The sequence below is a fragment of the Petromyzon marinus genome, unplaced genomic scaffold (genome assembly GCF_048934315.1).
Source record: "Petromyzon marinus isolate PM22_M1 ecotype Great Lakes invasive population unplaced genomic scaffold, UKy_Petmar_22M1.pri1.0 PM_Scaffold_74, whole genome shotgun sequence".
NCBI classification, from domain to species: domain Eukaryota; kingdom Metazoa; phylum Chordata; class Hyperoartia; order Petromyzontiformes; family Petromyzontidae; genus Petromyzon; species Petromyzon marinus.
The window spans coordinates 55001-77500 of record NW_027423682.1 but is presented as its reverse complement, the minus strand read 5'-3'; the positions used below and the strand labels follow the sequence as shown (position 1 = coordinate 77500).

Sequence of the window (22500 nt, the reverse complement as noted above, 5' to 3'; positions counted from 1 at the left end):
AAGAACGAGACTCCGAGAAAGACTGCCACGCCGGTGATGATGTGGATGAAGTGTTCGATTTCGACTGCGATGGGCGTTCGTCCGACCTCTAGGCCCGAGGCGAGGGTGGCGATTCGCCCCATCACGGTACGATCGCCAGTGTTAACCACCACCCCTCGTGCCGTGCCTGGTGGGGGGGGGTGGGTGGGGGGGTGGGGGGGGGTGTGGGGGGTGTGGGGGGTGTGGGGGGGGGGTGGGTGGGTGGGTGGGGGGGTGAGTGGGTGGGTGAGTGAGTGAGGGAGTGGGTGAGTGGGTGGGTGAGTGAGTGGGTGGGTGAGTGGGGGAGTGAGTGGGGGAGTGAGTGGGTGAGTGAGTGGGTGAGTGAGTGAGTGGGTGGGTGAGTGGGTGAGTGAGTGGGTGGGGGGGTGAGTGGGTGGGTGAGTGAGTGGGTGAGTGAGTGAGTGAGTGGGTGGGTGAGTGAGTGAGTGAGTGGGTGAGTGAGTGGGTGGGTGAGTGAGTGGGTGAGTGGGTGAGTGGGTGGGTGAGTGAGTGGGTGGGTGAGTGGGGGAGTGAGTGGGGGAGTGGGTGAGTGGGTGGGTGAGTGAGTGGGTGGGTGAGTGGGGGAGTGAGTGGGGGAGTGAGTGGGTGAGTGAGTGGGTGAGTGAGTGAGTGGGTGGGTGAGTGGGTGAGTGAGTGGGTGGGGGGGTGAGTGGGTGGGTGAGTGAGTGGGTGAGTGAGTGAGTGAGTGGGTGGGTGAGTGAGTGAGTGAGTGGGTGAGTGAGTGGGTGGGTGAGTGAGTGGGTGAGTGGGTGAGTGGGTGAGTGAGTGGGTGAGTGAGTGGCTGAGTGGGTGAGTGAGTGAGTGGGTGGGGGGATGAGTGAGTGGGTGAGTGGGGGAGTGAGTGGGTGAGTGAGTGGGTGGGTGGGTGAGTGGGTGAGTGAGTGGGTGAGTGAGTGAGTGAGTGGGTGGGTGAGTGAGTGAGTGAGTGGGTGGGTGAGTGAGTGAGTGGGTGAGTGGGTGGGTGGTTGGGTGGGTGAGTGGGTGAGTGAGTGAGTGAGTGGGTGGGTGAGTGAGTGAGTGGGGGTGTGGGTGGGTGAGTGAGTGGGTGAGTGAGTGGGTGAGTGAGTGAGTGGGTGGGTGAGTGAGTGAGTGAGTGGGTGAGTAGGTGGGTGAGTGAGTGAGTGGGGGTGTGGGTGGGTGAGTGAGTGAGTGGGTGAGTGGGTGAGTGAGTGGGTGAGTGAGTGGGTGAGTGAGTGAGTGGGTGGGTGAGTGAGTGAGTGAGTGGGTGAGTGGGTGGGTGAGTGAGTGAGTGGGGGTGTGGGTGGGTGAGTGAGTGGGTGAGTGAGTGAGTGGGTGGGTGAGTGGGTGGGGGGATGAGTGGGTGGGGGGGTGAGTGAATGAGTGAGTGAGTGAGTCGGTGAGTGAGCGAGTCGGTGAGTGAGTGAGTGGGTGAGTGGGTGGGTGAGTGAGCGAGTGAGTGAGTGAGTGGGTGAGTGGGTGAGTGAATGGGTGGGTGAGTGGGTGAGTGGGTGGGTGAGTGGGTGAGTAGGTGAGTGAGTGGGTGAGTGAGTGAGTGGGTGAGTGGGTGAGTGAGTGGGTGAGTAGGTGAGTGAGTGGGTGAGTGGGTGAGTGAGTGAGTGGGTGTGTGGGTGAGTGAGTGGGTGAGTGGGTGGGTGAGTGAGTGGGTGGGTGGGTGAGTGGGTGAGTGAGTGGGTGGGTGAGTGGGTGAGTGAGTGGGGGTGTGGGTGGGTGAGTGAGTGGGTGGGTGAGTGAGTGAGTGGGTGAGTGGATGGGGGTGTGGGTGAGTGAGTGGGTGAGTAGGTGAGTGTGGGGGTGAGTGGGTGAGTGAGTGGGTGGGTGGGTGAGTGGGTGAGTGGGTGAGTGAGTGGGTGAGTGAGTGAGTGGGTGAGTGAGTGGGTGGGTGGGTGAGTAGGTGAGTGAGTGGGTGAGTGGGTGGGTGGGTGAGTGGGTGAGTGGGTGAGTGGGTGGGTGGGTGAGTGAGTGAGTGAGTGGGTGAGTGAGTGAGTGAGTGGGTGAGTGAGTGAGTGGGTGGGTGGGTGAGTAGGTGAGTGAGTGGGTGAGTGAGTGGGTGGGTGGGTGAGTGGGTGAGTGGGTGAGTGGGTGGGTGGGTGAGTGGGTGGGTGGGTGGGTGAGTGGGTGAGTGGGTGAGTGGGTGGGTGGGGGGGGTGAGTGAGTAGGTGAGTGGGTGTGTGTGTGTCTGTGTGTGTGTGTCTGTGTGTGTGTGTGTGTCTATGTCTCTGTGTGTGTGTCTCTGTGTGTGTCTGTGTGTGTGTGTCTCTGTGTGTGTGACTGTGTATGTGACACTGTGTGTGACTGTCTGTGTGTGTCTGTGTGTGTGACTGTGTCTCTGTGTGTGTCACTGTGTGTGTGTCTGTGTGTGACACTGTGTGTGTGTGTGTCTGTGTGTGTGTCTGTGTGTGTAACACTGTGTGTGTGTCTGTGTGTGTGTCTGTGTGTGTGAGAGTGTCTGTGTGTGACACTGTGTGTGTAACACTGTGTGTGTGTCTGTGTGTGTGTCTGTGTGTGTGAGAGTGTCTGTGTGTGACACTGTGTGTGTAACACTGTGTGTGTGACACTGTGAGTGTGTGAGTGACACTGTGTATGTGTGTGTATGCGTGACACTGTATGTGACACTGTGTGTGAGTGTGTATGTGTGTCACTGTGTGTGTGTGTGTAACTGTGTGTGTGACACTGTGTGTCACTGTGTGTGTGTGTAACACTGTGTGTGTGTAACACTGTGTGTGTGTCACTGTGTGTGTTTATGTGTGTGAGTGTCACTGTGTGTGTGTGAGTGTCACTCTGTGTGTGTGTGTCACTGTGTGTATGTGTGTGTGTGTGTCACTGTGTGTGTGTCTATGTGTATGTGTCTGTGTGTGTCACTGTGTGTGTATGTGTCTGTGTGTGTGTGTGAGTGTCACTGTGTGTGTGTGTGAGTGTCACTGTGTGTGTGTGACACTGTGTGTGTGTCTGTGTGTGTGTGAGTGTGTCTGTGTGTGACACTGTGTGTGACACTGTGTGTGAGTGTGCAACTGTGTGTGTGACACTGTGTGTCACTGTGTCTGTGTGTGTAATACTGTGTGTGTGTAACACTGTGTGTGTGTGTGTCTGTGTGTGTGTGTCACTGTGTGTGTGTGTGTGTCACTGTGTCTGTGTGTCACTGTGTCTGTGTGTGTGTCTGTGTGTGTGTGTGTGTCACTGTGTCTGTGTGTGTGTCACTGTGTATGTGTGTGTGTCTGTGTGTGTGTGTGTGTCACTGTGTGTGTGTGTGTGTCTGTGTGTGTGTGTGTCACTGTGTCTGTGTGTGTGTGTCTGTGTGTGTTTGTGTCACTGTGTCTGTGTGTGTGTCTGTGTGTGTGTACCTGTGTGTGTGTGTGTCACTGTGTGTGTGTCTGTGTGTGTGAGTGTCACTGTGTCTGTGTCTGTGTGTGTGAGTGTCACTGTGTGTGTGTGACACTGTCTGTGTGTCTGTGTGTGTGTGTGTCACTGTGTGTGTGTGAGTGTCACTGTGTCTGTGTGTGTGTCACTGTGTGTGTGTCTGTGTATATGTGTGTAACACTGTGTGTATGTGTCTGTGTGTGTGTGACACTGTCTGTGTGTGTGTAACACTGTGTGTCTGTGTGTGAGTGTCACTGTGTGTGTGTGTCTGTGTGTGTGTGTGTGTCACTGTGTGTGTGAGTGTCACTATGTGTGTCACTGTGTGTGTGACACTGTGTGTGACACTGTGTGTGTCTGTGTGTGTATGTGTGTGTGTCACTGTGAGTGTCACTGTGTATGTGTGTGTGTCACTGTGTGTGTCACTGTGTGTGTGTCACTGTGTGTGTCACTGTGTGTGTGTATGTGTGTGTGTCACTATGTCTGTGTGAGTGTCACTGTATGTGTCACTGTGTGTGTGTGTGTCACTGTGTGTGAGTGTCACTGTGTGTGTGTGTGTCACTGTCTGTGTGTGTGTCACTGTGTGTGTGAGTGTATGTGTATGTGTCTGTATGTGTCTGTGTGTGTGTGTGAGTGTCACCTTCGACACAATTTGTTGAGAAGAAGGCGATGTTTTTGGTTTCCAGGGGGTTCTCGTTCGTGAATTCTGGGGAGCGACTTTGAGGTTCAGACTCTCCCGTCAGGGACGAGTTGTCCACCTGCAGAGAGACACGGCGGGGACATAGACACAGAGACACGTCAGGGACGAGTTGTCCACCTACAGAGAGACACGGCGGAGACAGAGACACAGCAGGGACAGAGACACAGCGGGGACAGAGACACAGCGGAGACACAGACACAGCGTGGACAGAGACACAGAGACACGGCGGAGTCAGAGACACGTCAGGGACGAGTTGTCCACCTACAGAGAGACACGGCGGGGACATAGACACAGAGACACGTCAGGGACAGAGACACAGAGACACGTGAGGGACATAGACACAGAGACACAGCGGGGACAGAGACACAGAGACACAGCGGACACAGAGACACGTCAGGGACGAGTTGTCCACCTGCAGAGAGACACGGCGGGGACATAGACACAGAGACACGTCAGGGACAGAGACACAGAGACACGTGAGGGACATAGACACAGAGACACAGCGGGGACAGAGACACAGAGACACAGCGGACACAGAGACACGTCAGGGACGAGTTGTCCACCTGCAGAGAGACACGTGAGGGACAGAGACACAGAGACACAGCGGACACAGAGACACAGAGACACAGCGGGGACAGAGACACGTCAGGGACGAGTTGTCCACCTGCAGAGAGACACGGCGGGGACATAGACACAGAGACAGCGGGGACAGAGACACAGAGACACGTCAGGGACGAGTTGTCCACCTACAGAGAGACACGTCAGGGACATAGACACAGAGACACGTCAGGGACATAGACACAGAGACACGTCAGGGACGAGTTGTCCACCTACAGAGAGACACGGCGGGGACATAGACACAGAGACACGTGAGGGACATAGACACAGAGACACGTCAGGGACAGAGACACAGAGACACGTCAGGGACGAGTTGTCCACCTACAGAGAGACACGTGAGGGACATAGACACAGAGACACGTGAGGGACATAGACACAGAGACACGTCAGGGACAGAGACACAGAGACACGTGAGGGACATAGACACAGAGACACGTCAGGGACAGAGACACAGAGACACGTCAGGGACGAGTTGTCCACCTACAGAGAGACACAGCGGAGACAGAGATACAGAGACAGCGGAGTCAGAGACACGTGAGGGACAGAGATACAGAGACACGTCAGGGACTGGTTGTCCACCTACACAGAGACACAGCGGGGACAGAGACACAGAGACACGTCAGGGACATAGACACAGAGACACGTCAGAGACGAGTTGTCCACCTACAGAGAGACACGGCGGGGACAGAGACACAGAGACACGTGAGGGACAGAGACACAGAGACACAGCGGGGACAGAGACACAGAGACACGTGAGGGACATAGACACAGAGACACAGCGGGGACAGAGACACAGAGACACAGCGGACACAGAGACACGTCAGGGACGAGTTGTCCACCTGCAGAGAGACACGTGAGGGACAGAGACACAGAGACACAGCGGACACAGAGACACAGAGACACAGCGGGGACAGAGACACGTCAGGGACGAGTTGTCCACCTGCAGAGAGACACGTGAGGGACATAGACACAGAGACACAGCGGGGACAGAGACACAGAGACACGTCAGGGACGAGATGTCCACCTACAGATAGACACGGCGGAGACAGAGACACAGAGACACGTGAGGGACATAGACACAGAGACACGTGAGGGACGAGTTGTCCACCTGCAGAGAGACACGTGAGGGACAGAGACACAGAGACACAGCGGACACAGAGACACAGAGACACGTCAGGGACGAGTTGTCCACCTGCAGAGAGACACAGCGGGGACAGAGACACAGCGGGGACAGAGACACAGAGGCAGCGGAGACACAGAGACACAGCAGAGACACAGACACAGCGGAGTCAGAGACACGTCAGGGACGAGTTGTCCACCTGCAGGGAGACACAGCGGGGACAGAGACAATGTGAGTGTCTCTGTGTCTCTGTGAGTGTCTCTTTGTCTCTGTGAGTGCCTCTGTGTCTCTGTGAGTGTCTCTGTGAGTGTCTCTGTGTGTCTCTGTGTGTGTCTGTGTGTGTGTCTCTGTGTGTGTCTCTGTGTGTGTCTCTGTGTGTATGTCTCTGTGTGTCTCTGTGTGTCTCTGTGTCTCTGTGAGTGTCTCTGTGTGTCTCTGTGAGTGTCTCTGTGAGTGTCTCTGTGTGTGTCTCTGTGTGTATGTCTCTGTGTGTCTCTGTGTGTCTCTGTGTCTCTGTGAGTGTCTCTGTGTGTCTCTGTGTGTCTCTGTGAGTGTCTCTGTGAGTGTCTCTGTGTGTGTCTCTGTGTGTCTCTGTGAGTCTCTGTGTGTGTCTCTGTGTGTGTCTCTGTGTGTGTCTGTGTGTGTGTCTCTGTGTGTGTCTCTGTGTGTCTCTGTGTGTCTCTGTGTGTGTCTCTGTGTGTGTCTGTGCGTGTCTCTGTGTGTCTCTGTGTGTGTCTGTGTCTCTGTGTGTGTCTGTGTCTCTGAGTGTCTCTGTGTGTCTCTGAGTGTCTCTGAGTGTCTCTGAGTGTCTCTGTGTGTCTCTGTAAGTGTGAACTGTGTCTCTCAGTCTCTGTGTGTCTCTGTGTGTCTCTGTGTGTCTCTGTGTGTCTCTGTGTCTCTGAGTGTCTCTGTGTCTCTGTGTGTCTCTGTAAGTGTGTCTCTGTGTCTCTGTGTGTCTCTGTGTGTCTCTGTAAGTGTGTCTCTGTGTCTCTGAGTCTCTGTGTGTCTCTGTGTGCCTCTGTGAGTCTGTGTGTCTCTGTGTGTCTCTGTAAGTGTCTCTGTGTGTCTCTGTAAGTGTGTCTCTGTGTCTCTGAGTCTCTGTGTGTCTCTGTGTGTCTCTGTGAGTCTCTGTGTCTCTGTGTCTCTGTAAGTGTGTCTCTGTGTCTCTGTGTGTCTCTGTGTGTCTCTGTAAGTGTGTCTCTGTGTCTCTGAGTCTCTGTGTGTCTCTGTGTGTCTCTGTGTCTCTGTGTGTCTCAGTGTGTCTGTTAGTGTCTCTCTGTGAGTGTCTCTGTGTGTGTCTCTGTGTGTCTCTGTGTGTCTGTGTGTGTCTCTGTGTCTCTGTGTCTCTGTGTGTCTCTGTAAGTGTGTCTCTGTGTCTCTGTACGTGTCTCTGTGTGTCTCTGTGTCTCTGTAAGTGTGTCTCTATGTCTCTGTGTGTCTCTGTGAGTGTCTCTGTGTCTCTGTAAGAGTGTCTCTGTGTCTCTGTGAGTCTGTGTGTCTCTGTAAGTGTGTCTCTGTGTCTCTGTGTGTCTCTGTGTGTCTCTGTGAGTGTCTCTGTGTCTCTGTAAGAGCGTCTCTGTGTCTCTGTGTGTCTCTGTAAGTGTGTATCTGTGTCTCTGTGTGTCTCTGTAAGTGTGTCTCTGTGTCTCTGAGTCTCTGTGTGTCTCTGTGTGCCTCTGTGAGTCTGTGTGTCTCTGTGTGTCTCTGTGTGTCTCTGTAAGTGTCTCTGTGTGTCTCTTTAAGTGTGTCTCTGTGTCTCTGAGTCTCTGTAAGTGTCTCTGTGTGTCTCTGTGTGTGTGTCTCTGTGTGTCTCTGTGAGTGTCTCTGTGTCTCTGAAAGTGTCTCTGTGTGTCTCTGTGTCTCTGTGTGTCTCTGTAAAAGTGTCTCTGTGTGTCTCTGTGTGTCTCCGTAAGTGTGCCTCGGTGTGTCTCTGTGTGTCTCTGTGTGTCTCTGTGTGTCTCTGAGTCTCTGTAAGTGTCTCTGTGAGTGTCTCTGTGTCTCTGTAAGTGTGTCTCTGTGTCTCTGTGTGTCTCTGTGAGTGTCTCTGTGTCTCTGTAAGAGTGTCTCTGTGTCTCTGAGTCTCTGTGTGTCTCTGTGTGCCTCTGTGAGTGTGTGTGTCTCTGTGTGTCTCTGTAAGTGTCTCTGTGTGTCTCTGTGAGTGTCTCTGTGTCTCTGAGTCTCTGTAAGTGTCTCTGTGTGTCTCTGTGTGTCTCTGTGTGTCTCTGTAAGTGTGCCTCTGTGTCTCTGAGTCTCTATGTGTGTCTCTGTGAGTGTCTCTGTGTCTCTGTAAGTGTGTCTCTGTGTGTCTCTGAGTCTCTGTGTGTCTCTGTGTGTCTCTGTAAGAGCGTCTCTGTGTCTCTGTGTGTCTCTGTGTGTCTCTGTGTGTCTCTGTGTCTCTGTGTCTCTGTGAGTCTCTGTGTCTCTGTGTCTCTGTAAGTGTCTCTGTGAGTGTTTCTGTGTGTCTCTGTAAGTGTGCCTCTGTGTCTCTGAGTCTCTGTAAGTGTCTCTGTGAGTGTCTCTGTGTCTCTGTAAGAGTGTCTCTGTGTCTCTGAGTCTCTGTAAGTGTCTCTGTGTGTCTCTGTGAGTGTCTCTGTGTCTCTGAGTATCTCTGTGAGTGTCTCTGTGTCTCTGTAAGAGTGTCTCTGTGTCTCTGAGTCTCTGTAAGTGTCTCTGTGTGTCTCTCTGTGTCTCTGTAAGAGTGTCTCTGTGTCTCTGAGTCTCTGTAAGTGTCTCTGTGTCTCTCTGTGTCTCTGTAAGAGTGTCTCTGTGTCTCTGTGTGTCTCTGTGAGTGTCTCTGTGTCTCTGTAAGAGGGTCTCTGTGTCTCTGTGTGTCTCTGTAAGTGTCTCTGTAAGTGTGTCTCTGTGAGTCTCTGTGTCTCTGTGTGTCTCTGTGTGTCTCTGTGTGTCTCTGTGTCTCTGTGAGTGTCTCTGTGTCTCTGTGAGTCTCTGTGTCTCTGTGAGTCTCTGTGTGTCTGTGTCTCTGTGTGTCTCTGTGTCTCTGAGTCTCTGTAAGTGTCTCTTTGAGTGTCTCTGTGTCTCTGTAAGAGTGTCTCTGTGTCTCTGTAAGAGTGTCTCTGTGTCTCTGTGTGTCTCTGTGTGTCTCTGTGTCTCTGTGTGTCTCTGTGTGTCTCTGTAAGTGTGTCTCTGTGTGTCTCTGTCTCTGTGTGTCTCTGTGAGTGTCTCTGTGTGTCTCTGTCTCTGTGTGTCTCTGTGTGTCTCTACCTTGCAGCCGTGGGCCGAGATGATTCGCAGGTCAGCCGGGATTCGGTCACCGCCCTTGATCTCGACCAAGTCGCCGGCCACCACCTCCACGGCGTTGATCTGCAGTTTCTCTCCCTCGCGGATCACAAGCGCTTGCTACACACAGACACACACACACAGACACACACAGAGATACACACAGTTATACACACACACACAGACACACAGATACACACACAGTTACACACACAGTTATACACACACAGAGACACACACAGTTACACACACACACAGACACAGTTACACACACACACACAGACACAGTTACACACACAGACACACAGAGACACAGTTACACACACACAGAGACACACACAGTTACACACACACAGACACAGTTACACACACACAGTTACACACACACAGTTACACACAGACACACACACACAGAGAGACACACAGAGACACACACAGTCACACACACACAGAGACACACACACAGAGACACACACAGTTACACACACAGACACAGTTACACACACACAGTTACACACAGACACACACACACACAGACACACAGAGATACACACAGTTACACACACAAACACACACAGAGACATACACACACACACAGTTACACACAGTTACACACAGTTACACACACAGCCACACACACACACAGACACACAGTTACACACACACACAGTTACACACACACACAGTTACACACACACAGACACACACAGACACAGTTACACACACACACACACACACAGTCACACACACAGTTACACACAGATACACACACACAGACACACACAGACACAGAGACATACAAAGATAAAGACAAAGATCCCCCATATAGCCTTAACAGACTGTAGGGGCAAGTGCTGTTAGCGAGCACCTATGAAGGCCGGAACGGTACACGAGGGGGTGGGTGGCCAGCACCACGCCCGACCGCCTTTGTCTCCCTAGTGGCAATGTTTACACACCGCACCAGGTACTCATTTGAGGCTGAGTCGACCTAGGGGAGGCCCGGGACCGGTTCAGATAATCGTCACTGGTGTTGGCCGTGAGCGGGAATCGAACCCGGGTCGCCAGGTTCATAGCGCAGCGCGCTAACCGCTACACTACCGCTCCCCACACAGTTACACACACAGACACAGAGACATACACACACAGTTATACACACACACACAGACACACACAGACACACACAGACACAGTTACACACACACACACACAGACACACACAGACACAGACACACAGTTACACACACACACACAGTTACACACACACAGACACACACACACACAGACACACAGAGACACACACAGTCACACACACAGTTACACACACACACACACAGACACAGTTACACACACAGACACAGTTACACACACACACAGTTACACACACACACACAGACACACACAGACACAGTTACACACACACACACAGACACAGTTACACACAGAGATACACACACACAGACACAGAGACATACACACACACTTACACACACACAGTTACACACAGTTACACACACAGTCACACAATTACACACACACACAGACACACAGAGACACACACAGTCACACACACAGTTACACACACACACACAGACACAGTTACACACACAGACACAGTTACACACACACACAGTTACACACACACACACAGACACACACAGACACAGTTACACACACACACACACACAGACACAGTTACACACAGAGATACACACACACAGACGCAGAGACATACACACACACTTACACACACACAGTTACACACAGTTACACACACAGTCACACAATTACACACACACACAGACACACACAGACACAGTTACACACAGATACACACACACACAGACACAGTTACACACAGATATACACAGACACATACACACACAGTCACACACACAGACACACACACAGTTACACACACAGTTACACACACAGACACAGTTACACACACACACACAGTTACACACAGATACACACACACAGACACACAGATACACACACAGTCACACACACACACACACAGACACACAGACACACACACAGTCACACACACACAAACACACACAGAGACATACACACACAGTTACACACACAGACACAGTTACACACAGATACACACACACAGTTACACACAGACACAGTTACACACACACAGTTACACACACAGACACACACACAGAGACACACAGATACACACAGTTACACACACACAGACACACACAGACACAGTTACACACAGATACACACACACAGACACAGAGACATACACACACAGTTACACACAGACACAGTTACACACACACAGTTACACACACAGACACACACAGACGGACACACAGTCAGACACACAGTTACACACACACACAGTTACACACACACACAGTTACACACACACAGACACACACAGTTACACACACAAACACAGTTGCACACACACACAGTTACACACACACACAGTTACACACAGTTACACACAGACACACACACACACAGTTACACACACACAGTTACAAACACACACACAGCTACAAACACACACACAGTTACACACACACAGTTACACACACACAGACACACAGTTACACACACACAGTTACACACACAGACACACACACAGTTACACACACACACACACATAGTTACACACACACAGTTACACACACACAGACACACACAGTTGCACACACAGTTACACACACACACACACAGTTACACACACACAGTTACACACACGCATAGACACACAGACACACACAGACACACAGACACACACACAGACACACACACAGTCACACACACAGTTACACACACGGATACACAGTTACACACACAGTTACACACACAGAGAGACACACACAGACACACACAGACACACACAGATACACACAGACACACACAGACACACACACAGACACACACACATAGTTACACACACAGACACAGTAACACACAGATACACACACACACAGACACAGAGACACACACACAGTTACACACAGATACACACACAGACACACACAGACACAGTTACACACAGATACACACACACACACACAGTCACACACACACACACAGTCACACACACAGACACACACACAGTTACACAGACACACACAGACACACACACACAGACAGTTACATACGCAGATATACACATACACACACACAGTTACACACAGAGACACACAGACACAGACAGACACACACACATACACACAGAGACACACACAGTCACACACACAGTCACACACACAGTTACACACACAAACACACACAGAGACACAGTTACACACACACACAGACAAACACAGACACAGTTACACACAGTTACACAGACACACACAGACACAGTTACACATAGTTACACAGACACACACAGACACAGAGACATACACACACAGTTACACACACACAGTTACACACACAGATACACACACAGACACGCAGTCACACACACAGTTACACACAGTTACACACACACAGACACACAGTTACACACACACAGTTACACACACAGACACGCAGTTACACACACACAGTTACACACAGTTACACACACACACAGACACACACACAGTTACACACACAGTTACACACACAGACACACACACACACAGTTACACACAGTTACACACAGACACACACACAGAGTTACACACATAGAGAGAGACACACACACAGTTACACACACAAACAATTACACACACACAGTTACACACAGACACACAGTTACACACACAGTTACACACACACAGTTACACACAGACACACACACAGACACACACACACAGTTACACACACAGAGAGAGACACACACACGCACACAGTTACAAACACACACAGTTACACACACACACAGTTACACACACACAGTTACACACAGACACAGTTACATACACACAGTTACACACACACACAGACACACACACACACACAGTTACACACACAAAGTTACACACACACAGTTACACACACACACAGACACACACAGTTACACACACACAGTTACACACACACACAGACACACACAGTTACACACACACAGTTACACACACACACAGTTACACACACACAGTTACACACACACACAGACACACAGACACAATGAAAAGGTGAGTGACTGAGTGACTGAGTGACTGAGTGAGTGACTGAGTGACTAGCTGAGTGACTAGCTGAGTGACTGAGTGACTGAGTGACTGAGTGACTAGCTGAGTGACTGAGTGACTAGCTGAGTGACTGAGTGACTGAGTGACTGAGTGACTAGGTAAGTGACTGAGTGACTAGCTAAGTGACTGAGTGACTGAGTGACTGAGTGACTAGCTGACTGACTGAGTGACTAGCTGAGTGACTGAGTGACTAGCTAAGTGACTGAGTGACTAGCTGAGTGACTGAGTGACTAGCTAAGTGACTAGCTGAGTGACTGAGTGACTAGCTGAGTGACTGAGTGACTGAGTGAGTGACTGAGTGACTAGCTGAGTGACTGAGTGACTAGCTAAGTGACTAGCAGAGTGACTGAGTGACTAGCTAAGTGACTGAGTGACTGAGTGAGTGACTGAGTGACTAGCTGAGTGACTGAGTGACTAGTTAAGTGACTGAGTGACTGAGTGAGTGACTGAGTGACGGAGTGACTAGCTGAGTGACTGAGTGACTAGCTAAGTGACTAGGTGAGTGACTAGCTGAGTGACTGAGTGACTGAGTGACTAGCTGAGTGACTGAGTGACTGAGTGACTGAGTGACTAGGTAAGTGACTAGCTCACCTGAGGAACCATGTTCTTGAAGGAGTCCATGATGACTGAGTGACTAGCTGACTAGCTAAGTAACTGAGTGACTAGGTAAGTGACTGAGTGACTAGCTGAGTGACTGAGTGACTGAGTGACTAGCTGAGTGACTGACTGACTGAGTGACTGACTGACTGAGTGACTGAGTTACTGAGTGACTGAGTGACTAGCTGAGTGACTGAGTGACTAGCTGAGTGACTGAGTGACTGAGTGACTGAGTGACTAGCTAAGTGACTGAGTGACTGGCTGAGTGACTAGCTGAGTGACTGAGTGACTGGCTGAGTGACTGAGTGACTAGCTGAGTGACTGAGTGACTAGCTGAGTGACTGAGTGACTGAGTGACTGACTGGCTGAGTGACTGAGTAACTGAGTGACTAGCTGAGTGACTGAGTGACTGAGTGACTGAGTGACTAGCTGAGTGACTGAGTGACTGAGTGACTGACTGGCTGAGTGACTGAGTGACTGGCTGAGTGACTGAGTGACTGAGTGACTAGCTGAGTGACTAGCTGAGTGACTAGCTGAGTGACTAGCTGAGTGACTAGCTGAGTGACTGAGTGACTAGGTGAGTGGCTAGCTCACCTGAGGAACCATGTTCTTGAAGGAGTCCATGATGACTGAGTGTCTAGCTGAGTGACTGACTGACTGAGTGACTGTGTGACTAGCTGACTAGCTGACTAGCTGACTAGCTGAGTGACTGTGTGACTAGCTGACTAGCTGACTAGCTGACTAGCTGAGTGACTGAGTGACTAGCTGACTAGCTGAATAGCTGACTAGCTGAGTGACTGTGTGACTAGCTGACTAGCTGACTAGCTGACTAGCTGAGTGACTGAGTGACTAGCTGACTAGCTGACTAGCTGAGTGACTGAGTGACTAGCTGACTAGCTGACTAGCTGAGTGACTGAGTGACTAGCTGAGTGACTGTGTGACTAGCTGAGTGACTGTGTGACTAGCTGACTAGCTGACTAGCTGACTAGCTGACTAGCTGAGTGACTGAGTGACTAGGTGAGTGACTAGGTGAGTGACTAGCTCACCTGAGGAACCATGTTCTTGAAGGAGTCCATGATGACTGAGTGACTAGCTGAGTGACTGAGTGACTGAGTGACTGAGTGACTAGCTGAGTGACTAGCTGAGTGACTGAGTCACTAGCTGAGTGACTAGGTGAGTGACTAGCTGAGTGATTAGCTGAGTGACTAGTTGAGTGACTGAGTGACTAGCTGAGTGACTGAGTGACTGAGTGACTGAGTGACTAACTGAGTGACTAGGTGAGTGACTAACTGAGTGACTAGCTCACCTGAGGAACCATGTTCTTGAAGGAGTCCATGATGACTGAGTGACTGAGTGACTAGCTGAGTGACTGAGTGACTGAGTGACTAGCTGGGTGACTGAGTGACTGAGTGACTGAGTGACTAACTGAGTGACTAGGTGAGTGACTAACTGAGTGACTAGCTCACCTGAGGAACCATGTTCTTGAAGGAGTCCATGATGACTGAGTGACTGAGTGACTAGCTGAGTGACTGAGTGACTGAGTGACTAGCTGGGTGACTGAGTGACTGAGTGACTGAGTGACTAACTGAGTGACTAGGTGAGTGACTAACTGAGTGACTAGCTCACCTGAGGAACCATGTTCTTGAAGGAGTCCATGATGACTGAGTGACTGAGTGACTAGCTGAGTGACTGAGTGACTGAGTGACTAGCTGGGTGACTGAGTGACTGAGTGACTGAGTGACTAAATGAGTGACTAGGTGAGTGACTAACTGAGTGACTAGCTCACCTGAGGAACCATGTTCTTGAATGAGTCCATGATGGCTGAGTGACTGAGTGACTGAGTGACTAACTGAGTGACTAGCTGAGTGACTAGGTAAGTGACTGAGTGACTAGCTCACCTGAGGAACCATGTTCTTGAAGGAGTCCATGATGACTGAGTAACTAGCTGAGTGACTGAGTGACTAGCTGAGTGACTAGGTGAGTGACTAGGTGAGTGACTAACTGAGTGACTAGCTCACCTGAGGAACCATGTTCTTGAAGGAGTCCATGATGACTGAGTGACTGAGTGACTAGCTGAGTGACTGAGTGACTGAGTGACTAGCTAAGTGACTAGGTAAGTGACTAGGTGAGTGACTAGCTCACCTGAGGAACCATGTTCTTGAAGGAGTCCATAATGACTGAGTGACTGAGTGACTGAGTGACTAGGTGAGTGACTAGCTGAGTGACTGAGTGACTAACTGAGTGACTAGGTGAGTGACTAATTGAGTGACTAGCTCACCTGAGGAACCATGTTCTTGAAGGAGTCCATGATGACTGAGTGACTGAGTGACTAGCTGAGTGACTGAGTGACTGAGTGACTAGCTGAGTCACTGAGTGACTAGCTAAGTGACTAGGTAAGTGACTAGGTGAGTGACTAGCTCACCTGAGGAACCATGTTCTTGAAGGAGTCCATGATGACTGAGTGACTGAGTGACTAGCTGAGTGACTGAGTGACTGAGTGACTAGCTGAGTCACTGAGTGACTAACTGAGTGACTAGGTGAGTGACTAACTGAGTGACTAGCTCACCTGAGGAACCATGTTCTTGAAGGAGTCCATGATGACTGAGTGACTGAGTGACTAGCTGAGTGACTGAGTGACTGAGTGACTAGTTGAGTGACTGAGTGACTAGCTGAGTGACTGAGTGACTGAGTGACTAGCTGAGTCACTGAGTGACTAGCTAAGTGACTAGGTAAGTGACTAACTGAGTGACTAGCTCACCTGAGGAACCATGTTCTTGAAGGAGTCCATGATGACTGAGTGACTGAGTGACTGAGTTACTAGCTGAGTGACTGAGTGACTAGCTAAGTGACTAGGTGAGTGACTAGCTCACCTGAGGAACCATGTTCTTGAATGAGTCCATGATGACTGAGTCACTGAGTGACTGAGTGACTGAGTGACTGAGTGACTAGCTGGGTGACTGAGTGACTAAGTAAGTGACTAGGTGAGTGACTAGCTCACCTGAGGAACCATGTTCTTGAAGGAGTCCATGATGACTGAGTGACTAGCTGAGTGACTGAGTGACTGAGTGACTAGCTGAGTCACTGAGTGACTAGCTGAGTGACTAGGTAAGTGACTAACTGTGTGACTAGCTCACCTGAGGAACCATGTTCTTGAAGGAGTCCATGATGACTGAGTGACTGAGTGACTAGCTGAGTGACTGAGTGACTAGCTGAGTGACTAGGTGAGTGACTAACTGAGTGACTAGCTCACCTGAGGAACCATGTTCTTGAATGAGTCCATGATGACTGAGTGACTAGCTGAGTGACTGAGTGACTGAGTGACTAGCTGGGTGACTGAGTGACTAAGTAAGTGACTAGGTGAGTGACTAGCTCACCTGAGGAACCATGTTCTTGAAGGAGTCCATGATGACTGAGTCACTGAGTGACTGAGTGACTGAGTGACTGAGTGACTAGCTGGGTGACTGAGTGACTAAGTAAGTGACTAGGTGAGTGACTAGCTCACCTGAGGAACCATGTTCTTGAAGGAGTCCATGATGACTGAGTGACTAGCTGAGTGACTGAGTGACTGAGTGACTAGCTGAGTCACTGAGTGACTAGCTGAGTGACTAGGTAAGTGACTAACTGAGTGACTAGCTCACCTGAGGAACCATGTTCTTGAAGGAGTCCATGATGACTGTGTGACTAGCTGAGTGACTAGGTAAGTGACTAACTGAGTGACTAGCTCACCTGAGGAACCATGTTCTTGAAGGAGTCCATGATGACTGAGTGACTGAGTGACTGAGTGACTAGGTGAGTGACTAGCTGAGTGACTGAGTGACTAACTGAGTGACTAGGTGAGTGACTAATTGAGTGACTAGCTCACCTGAGGAACCATGTTCTTGAAGGAGTCCATGATGACTGAGTGACTGAGTGACTAGCTGAGTGACTGAGTGACTGAGTGACTAGCTGAGTCACTGAGTGACTAGCTAAGTGACTAGGTAAGTGACTAGGTGAGTGACTAGCTCACCTGAGGAACCATGTTCTTGAAGGAGTCCATGATGACTGAGTGACTGAGTGACTAGCTGAGTGACTGAGTGACTGAGTGACTAGCTGAGTCACTGAGTGACTAACTGAGTGACTAGGTGAGTGACTAACTGAGTGACTAGCTCACCTGAGGAACCATGTTCTTGAAGGAGTCCATGATGACTGAGTGACTGAGTGACTAGCTGAGTGACTGAGTGACTGAGTGACTAGCTGAGTGACTGAGTGACTGAGTGACTAGCTGAGTCACTGAGTGACTAACTGAGTGACTAGGTGAGTGACTAACTGAGTGACTAGCTCACCTGAGGAACCATGTTCTTGAAGGAGTCCATGATGACTGAGTGACTGAGTGACTAGCTGAGTCACTGAGTGACTGAGTGACTAGTTGAGTGACTGAGTGACTAGCTGAGTGACTGAGTGACTGAGTGACTAGCTGAGTCACTGAGTGACTAGCTAAGTGACTAGGTAAGTGACTAACTGAGTGACTAGCTCACCTGAGGAACCATGTTCTTGAAGGAGTCCATGATGACTGAGTGACTGAGTGACTAGCTGAGTGACTGAGTGACTGAGTGACTAGCTGAGTGACTGAGTGACTAGCTAAGTGACTAGGTGAGTGACTAGCTCACCTGAGGAACCATGTTCTTGAATGAGTCCATGATGACTGAGTGACTGAGTGACTGAGTGACTGAGTGACTGAGTGACTAGCTGGGTGACTGAGTGACTAAGTAAGTGACTAGGTGAGTGACTAGCTCACCTGAGGAACCATGTTCTTGAAGGAGTCCATGATGACTGAGTGACTAGCTGAGTGACTGAGTGACTGAGTGACTAGCTGAGTCACTGAGTGACTAGCTGAGTGACTAGGTAAGTGACTAACTGAGTGACTAGCTCACCTGAGGAACCATGTTCTTGAAGGAGTCCATGATGACTGAGTGACTGAGTGACTAGCTGAGTGACTGAGTGACTAGCTGAGTGACTAGGTGAGTGACTAACTGAGTGACTAGCTCACCTGAGGAACCATGTTCTTGAATGAGTCCATGATGACTGAGTGACTGAGTGACTGAGTGACTGAGTGACTGAGTGACTAGCTGGGTGACTGAGTGACTAAGTAAGTGACTAGGTGAGTGACTAGCTCACCTGAGGAACCATGTTCTTGAAGGAGTCCATGATGACTGAGTCACTGAGTGACTGAGTGACTGAGTGACTGAGTGACTAGCTGGGTGACTGAGTGACTAAGTAAGTGACTAGGTGAGTGACTAGCTCACCTGAGGAACCATGTTCTTGAAGGAGTCCATGATGACTGTGTGACTAGCTGAGTGACTAGGTGAGTGACTAACTGAGTGACTAGCTCACCTGAGGAACCATGTTCTTGAATGAGTCCATGATGACTGAGTAACTAGCTGAGTGACTGAGTGACTAGCTGAGTGACTGAGTGACTGAGTGACTAGCTAAGTGACTAGGTAAGTGACTAGCTGAGTGACTAGCTCACCTGAGGAACCATGTTCTTGAAGGAGTCCATGATGACTGAGTGTCTAGCTGAGTGACTGAGTGACTGAGTGACTGAGTGACTAACTGAGTGACTAGGTGAGTGACTAACTGAGTGACTAGCTCACCTGAGGAACCATGTTCTTGAAGGAGTCCATGATGACTGAGTAACTAGCTGAGTGACTGAGTGACTAGCTGAGTGACTGAGTGACTGAGTGACTGAGTGACTAACTGAGTGACTAGGTAAGTGACTAACTGAGTGACTAACTGAGTGACTAGCTCACCTGAGGAACCATGTTCTTGAAGGAGTCCATGATGACTGAGTAACTAGCTGAGTGACTGACTGACTGAGTGACTGACTAGCTGAGTGACTGAGTGACTAGGTGAGTGACTAGGTGAGTGACTAGCTCACCTGAGGAACCATGTTCTTGAAGGAGTCCATGATGACTGAGTGACTAGCTGAGTGACTGAGTGACTGAGTGACTAGCTGAGTCACTGAGTGACTAGCTGAGTGACTAGGTAAGTGACTAGCTGAGTGACTAGCTCACCTGAGGAACCATGTTCTTGAAGGAGTCCATGATGACTGAGTGACTGAGTGACTAGCTGAGTGACTGAGTGACTAGCTGAGTGACTGAGTGACTAACTGAGTGACTAGCTAAGTGACTAGGTGAGTGACTAGCTCACCTGAGGAACCATGTTCTTGAAGGAGTCCATGATGACTGAGTGACTAGCTGAGTGACTGAGTGACTAGCTGAGTGACTGAGTGACTGAGTGACTAACTGAGTGACTAGGTGAGTGACTAACTGAGTGACTAGCTCACCTGAGGAACCATGTTCTTGAAGGAGTCCATGATACGCGAGCTCTTAGCCTCTTGGTAGTAGGAGAAGCAGCCGGTGATGATAACAACGGCGGAGAGAACGACACCAAGGTAGAGCTACAGAGACACAGAGACACACAGAGACACAGTGAGACACAGTGAGACACACAGAGAGACACACAGAGACACACAGTGAGACACAGTGAGACACGGTGATGATCACAACGGCGGAGAGAACGACACCAAGGTAGAGCTGCAGAGACACAGAGACACACAGTGAGACACACAGTGAGACACACAGAGAGACGGTGAGACACAGAGACACACAGAGACACGGTGAGACACACAGAGACACGGTGAGACACAGTGAGACACAGTGAGACAGTGAGACACACAGTGAGACACACAGTGAGACACAGAGACACACAGAGACACAGAGACACACAGAGAGACACACAGTGAGACACACAGTGAGACACACAGAGACACACAGTGAGACACACAGAGAGACACACAGAGACACACAGTGAGACACAGTGAGACACGGTGATGATTACAACGGCGGAGAGAACGACACCAAGGTAGAGCTGCAGAGACACAGAGACACACAGAGACACACAGAGACACAGTGAGACAGTGAGACACACAGAGACACGGTGATGATTACAACGGCGGAGAGAACGACACCAAGGTAGAGCTGCAGAGACACAGAGACACACAGTGAGACACAGTGAGACACACAGAGACACACAGTGAGACACAGTGAGACACACAGAGAGACACACAGAGACACACAGTGAGACACAGTGAGACACGGTGATGATCACAACGGCGGAGAGAACGACACCAAGGTAGAGCTGCAGAGACACAGAGACACACAGAGACACAGTGAGACACAGTGAGACACACAGAGAGACACACAGAGACACACAGTGAGACACAGTGAGACACGGTGATGATTACAACGGCGGAGAGAACGACACCAAGGTAGAGCTGCAGACACACACAGAGAGACAGAGACACACAGTGAGACACAGTGAGACACACAGAGAGACACACAGAGACACACAGTGAGACACACAGTGAGACACAGAGACACACAGAGACACGGTGATGATTACAACGGCGGAGAGAACGACACCAAGGTAGAGCTGCAGAGACACAGAGACACACAGTGAGACACAGAGACACACAGAGACACAGTGAGACAGTGAGACACACAGTGAGACACAGAGACACACAGTGAGACACACAGAGAGACGGTGAGACACAGAGACACACAGAGACACGGTGAGACACAAAGAGACACGGTGAGACACAGAGACACACAGAGACACGGTGAGACAGTGAGACGCACAGTGAGACACACAGAGACACAGTGAGACACACAGTGAGACACACAGAGACACAGTGAGACACACAGAGACACAGTGAGACAGTGAGACACACAGTGAGACACACAGAGACACATTGAGACACACAGAGACACAGTGAGACAGTGAGACACACAGTGAGACACACAGAGACACAGTGAGACACACAGAGACACAGTGAGACACACAGAGACACAGTGAGACAGTGAGACACACAGTGAGACACACAGTGAGACACAGAGACACACAGAGACACAGTGAGACAGTGAGACACACAGTGAGACACACAGAGACACAGTGAGACAGTGAGACACACAGTGAGACACACAGAGACACAGTGAGACACACAGAGACACAGTGAGACAGTGAGACACACAGAGAGACACACAGTGACACAGTGAGACACACAGAGACACACAGTGAGACAGAGAGACACAGAGAGACACAGTGAGACACAGTGAGACACAGAGAGACACAGTGAGACACAGAGACACAGTGAGACAGTGACACAGTGACACAGTGAGACACAGAGACACATTGAGACACACAGAGACACACAGAGACACACAGAGACACACAGTGAGACAGAGACACAGAGAGAGACACAGGGGGAGAGAGGGAGAGCGAGAGAGACACACACAGACAGACAGACACACAGACAGACACACAGACAGACAGAGAGACAGACAGAGAGACAGATAGAGAGACAGACAGACAGAGAGAGACAGAGAGACAGAGAGGAAGGCATCTCACGTTGTCAGACAGAGAGACAGACAGAGAGACAGGGAGACAGGGAGAGAGACAGAGAGACACACAGAGAGACAGAGAGACACACAGAGAGACAGACAGACATACAGAGAGACAGAGAGACAGACAGAGAGACAGAGAGACAGACAGAGAGACAGAGAAACAAAGAGATATAGAGACAGACAGACAGACAGACAGACAGAGAGACAGGGAGACAGAGAGAGAGACAGAGAGACAGACAGAGAGAGAGACAG

At 50.3% G+C, this 22500-nt stretch overlaps 1 protein-coding gene across 1 annotated transcript in view; it reads right to left on the bottom strand.

Moving 5' to 3' along the window:
* Positions 1–22500, bottom strand: part of LOC116937905 (sodium/potassium-transporting ATPase subunit alpha-3) — a 121543-nt gene that overhangs the window by 63602 nt on the left and 35441 nt on the right. Inside the window, exons 6-9 of the mRNA XM_076064796.1 lie at positions 20130–20243; positions 9033–9167; positions 4013–4130; positions 1–166 (exon numbers count right to left, since the gene is read on the bottom strand). The exon at positions 1–166 is cut by the window's left edge and continues 103 nt beyond it. Of these exons, the coding sequence (XP_075920911.1) occupies positions 1–166; positions 4013–4130; positions 9033–9167; positions 20130–20243 (533 nt within the window). The remainder of the gene's footprint in view (positions 167–4012; positions 4131–9032; positions 9168–20129; positions 20244–22500) is intronic.